The 2,762-nt window shown below is 61.9% G+C and overlaps 1 protein-coding gene across 1 annotated transcript in view; it reads left to right on the forward strand.

Moving 5' to 3' along the window:
- The window catches only part of PNPLA7 (patatin like phospholipase domain containing 7), a 49,904-nt gene that overhangs the window by 46,218 nt on the left and 924 nt on the right, over positions 1-2,762 (forward strand). Inside the window, exons 30-34 of the mRNA XM_004714465.2 lie at positions 151-273; positions 779-927; positions 1,679-1,831; positions 1,984-2,091; positions 2,355-2,439. Coding sequence (XP_004714522.1) covers positions 151-273; positions 779-927; positions 1,679-1,831; positions 1,984-2,091; positions 2,355-2,439 — 618 coding nt within the window. The remainder of the gene's footprint in view (positions 1-150; positions 274-778; positions 928-1,678; positions 1,832-1,983; positions 2,092-2,354; positions 2,440-2,762) is intronic.

Genomic DNA, 2,762 nt, shown 5'->3' on the forward strand with positions numbered 1-2,762 from the left:
GGGTGGGGGGCAGAGAGAAGCCTGACAGCCAGCTGGTCCTTACCCAAGAGACTTCCCTCTCATGGGGGCATGGGTGGGGGTCGGGGGCCAGGTGACTTTCCCTGATCTACAGGCCTCCACTGGGCCTCAGCATTTCCGGCCACCTCCCACCCCCAGGCTCCCTGTGGAGGTACGTGCGTGCCAGCATGTCCCTGTCGGGCTATATGCCCCCTCTGTGTGACCCCAAAGACGGACACCTGCTGATGGATGGGGGCTACATCAACAACCTTCCAGGTACCGGCCAGCAGGCAGCCCAGCTGGGCTGGTGCCCCACCCCCACCCCCACGGCGGGTGCGCCTACCCTTCAGGAAGGCTGGGGTGTGCACGCTTCTGACAGAGTGAGCCAAGGAATGTTCCAGCTGGCGCCGAGCAGAGTGAACACCCACTTGCATGCACATGCGCATGCACACTCACACTCTCCTGAGTGCACACAGGCTCACTCTCATGTGCAAGAACACACAGACGGGCACAATGTATACACACATGTGCATACACCTGCACACTCACATGCACACTGTGCACACACGTGCTTGCACGCCCACACAGACCTGTTGTGAGAAGGTGAGGAGCAGCGAGCCTGCTCTGAGCCACCACCAGACACTAAAGGTTTTCTAGGGTGGGGTTTGGGATGACGGGCACAGCTCTCTGCCTGAGGCCTCTGGGTGCCAGGCGAGGGGCTCCCAATCCTGGGGCTCCACCGGGCCTGTCCCAGCACCTCCAAGGCCCAGTCTCCCGGCAGCGGACGTGGCCAGGTCCATGGGGGCCAAGGTGGTGATCGCCATTGACGTGGGCAGCCAGGATGAGACGGACCTCACCAATTATGGCGACTCCTTGTCGGGGTGGTGGCTGCTGTGGAAGCGCTGGAACCCCCTGGCCACCAAAGTCAAGGTGGGGACTGCCCCACTGGGGAGCGGTTGGCGCCAGCCCCTCCCTAAAGCTCCCCTGCACTCCCCCTGGGCTCTGCAGATCCCTGGGGCTGGGGCAGGGGCTTCCTGAGACTGGGCACCTGGGCATGGAGGCTATCCATTTCCTGCTCCGTGCCCTGATATCTCATTGGATATCAGGGTTAATGCACTGGCCTGCCCACTACCCCTCACATGCCCCCCCCCAACATCCCACATGTGTACACTCCATACGCCCATGCTCTCCCCGCACCCACACACATCATATGCACAAACCCCACAGTACCCTCTATATCCCCCATGCATGCTCACCCCACATACATACACCCCACCGTATACCCCACCGATCCACACATCCCCCCTGCTGCCCCACCACCCACATGTGCACCCCCTCGTGCACATTCACCCCATCTGCATCTCCCATGCACTTTCACACCCACACTATCCTACACGAGCACCTTTCCATGTACACACCCCACCACTAATACAGCCCCCACATGCATACACCCCATATGCATATACCTCCCACAACCCCACTTGCGCACACCCTTTCCAGCACACAACTGTACACACTCGGCCAAGATCCTTAATAGGACAGTGGCTGCATCCTTCCAGCCTTAGGAGCCTGCCCTGAACCTCCCCTGGCTGAGATAGGCTGCGGTCCCTTTGGGGTCCGGAGTGATGGAGGGAGGCCATTGCAGTCACAAGTCAGCCTCTGCCTGGCTCTATACCACCAGGTGCTGAACATGGCGGAGATCCAGACGCGCCTGGCCTACGTGTGCTGCGTGCGGCAGCTGGAGGTGGTGAGGAACAGCGACTACTGCGAGTACCTGCGCCCCCCCATCGACAGCTATGGCACCCTGGAGTTTGGCAAGTTCAACGAGATCTGTGTGAGTGGCAGCCGCTGCTGCAGGGCTGGGGCCCTGGGTCTGCGCAGGAAGTGGGGTGCTGGTGAGACCCAAACCCCTGTGATAGGTGGCCCTTGGTCTGTGCAAGAAATGGGGCCCCCAGCCCCTGTGACAGGGGGCCTGGGTCTATGTAGGAAGTGGGGTACCAGCATGGACGGACTGTGTTTGACATCTGGGTTCGAAGTGGGGTGCTAGACAAGATGTTGGAGGACCGGCAGGAGAGGAAGACGAAGGCTTGTGATGTGAGTAGCCCTGGTACCCCCATCTGTGGCCTCCCTGCCTTGGCCCTGCACCCCAAGGGTCAGGGCTGCCCCTGCACCATTGACCATTGTTCCCATGGACTCACCCTCGGGCAGGGGCAGCTGGGCTCTGGGATGGGATGGCATGGAAGTTGCCCCCCGCCCCAGCTGCTTTCCTGGCTCCATCAGACTCACAGAGCAGGCTGGGGGACTTTTGGGGGGCACATCAGTTCCCCTGCTAGGACCTCCCTCCCCCCACCCTCTAGGTCCTTACCTGCCCCAACGCCTCCTTCACTGACCTGGCTGAGATTGTGTCCAGGATCGAGCCCGTCAAGGCAGCCACAGTGGATGGTGAGCAGCCTTCTGGAGACCCCACCCGAGGGTGCTCCCCATCCTGAGGGTGCTGGGGGCAGGCAGAACCTCCTGCCCAACAGTGCTAGGGCTGATTTCCAGCCTCGCCCTTAGCTCTGTCCAGGCACACACCCCAGCTCCTCCTGGGGCCCACTCCCCGCCAGTGAGTGCTGCGCCCCCTTCAACGTTCTGGCTTCCTGGCCTTGTTGGGCCAGCAGTGTAGGCAGTGGAAGGTGGCACGTCTGCTTCCCACAACCGAAACCCCAGCAGGTGCTTCCCCAGGACTGCAAGGGCAGGGGCTTTGGCTGGGCGGAGTCGGGGGG

The sequence above is a fragment of the Echinops telfairi genome, unplaced genomic scaffold (assembly GCF_000313985.2).
Source record: "Echinops telfairi isolate 266 unplaced genomic scaffold, ASM31398v2 ScPeMD7_25;HRSCAF=90, whole genome shotgun sequence".
NCBI classification, from domain to species: Eukaryota; Metazoa; Chordata; class Mammalia; order Afrosoricida; family Tenrecidae; genus Echinops; species Echinops telfairi.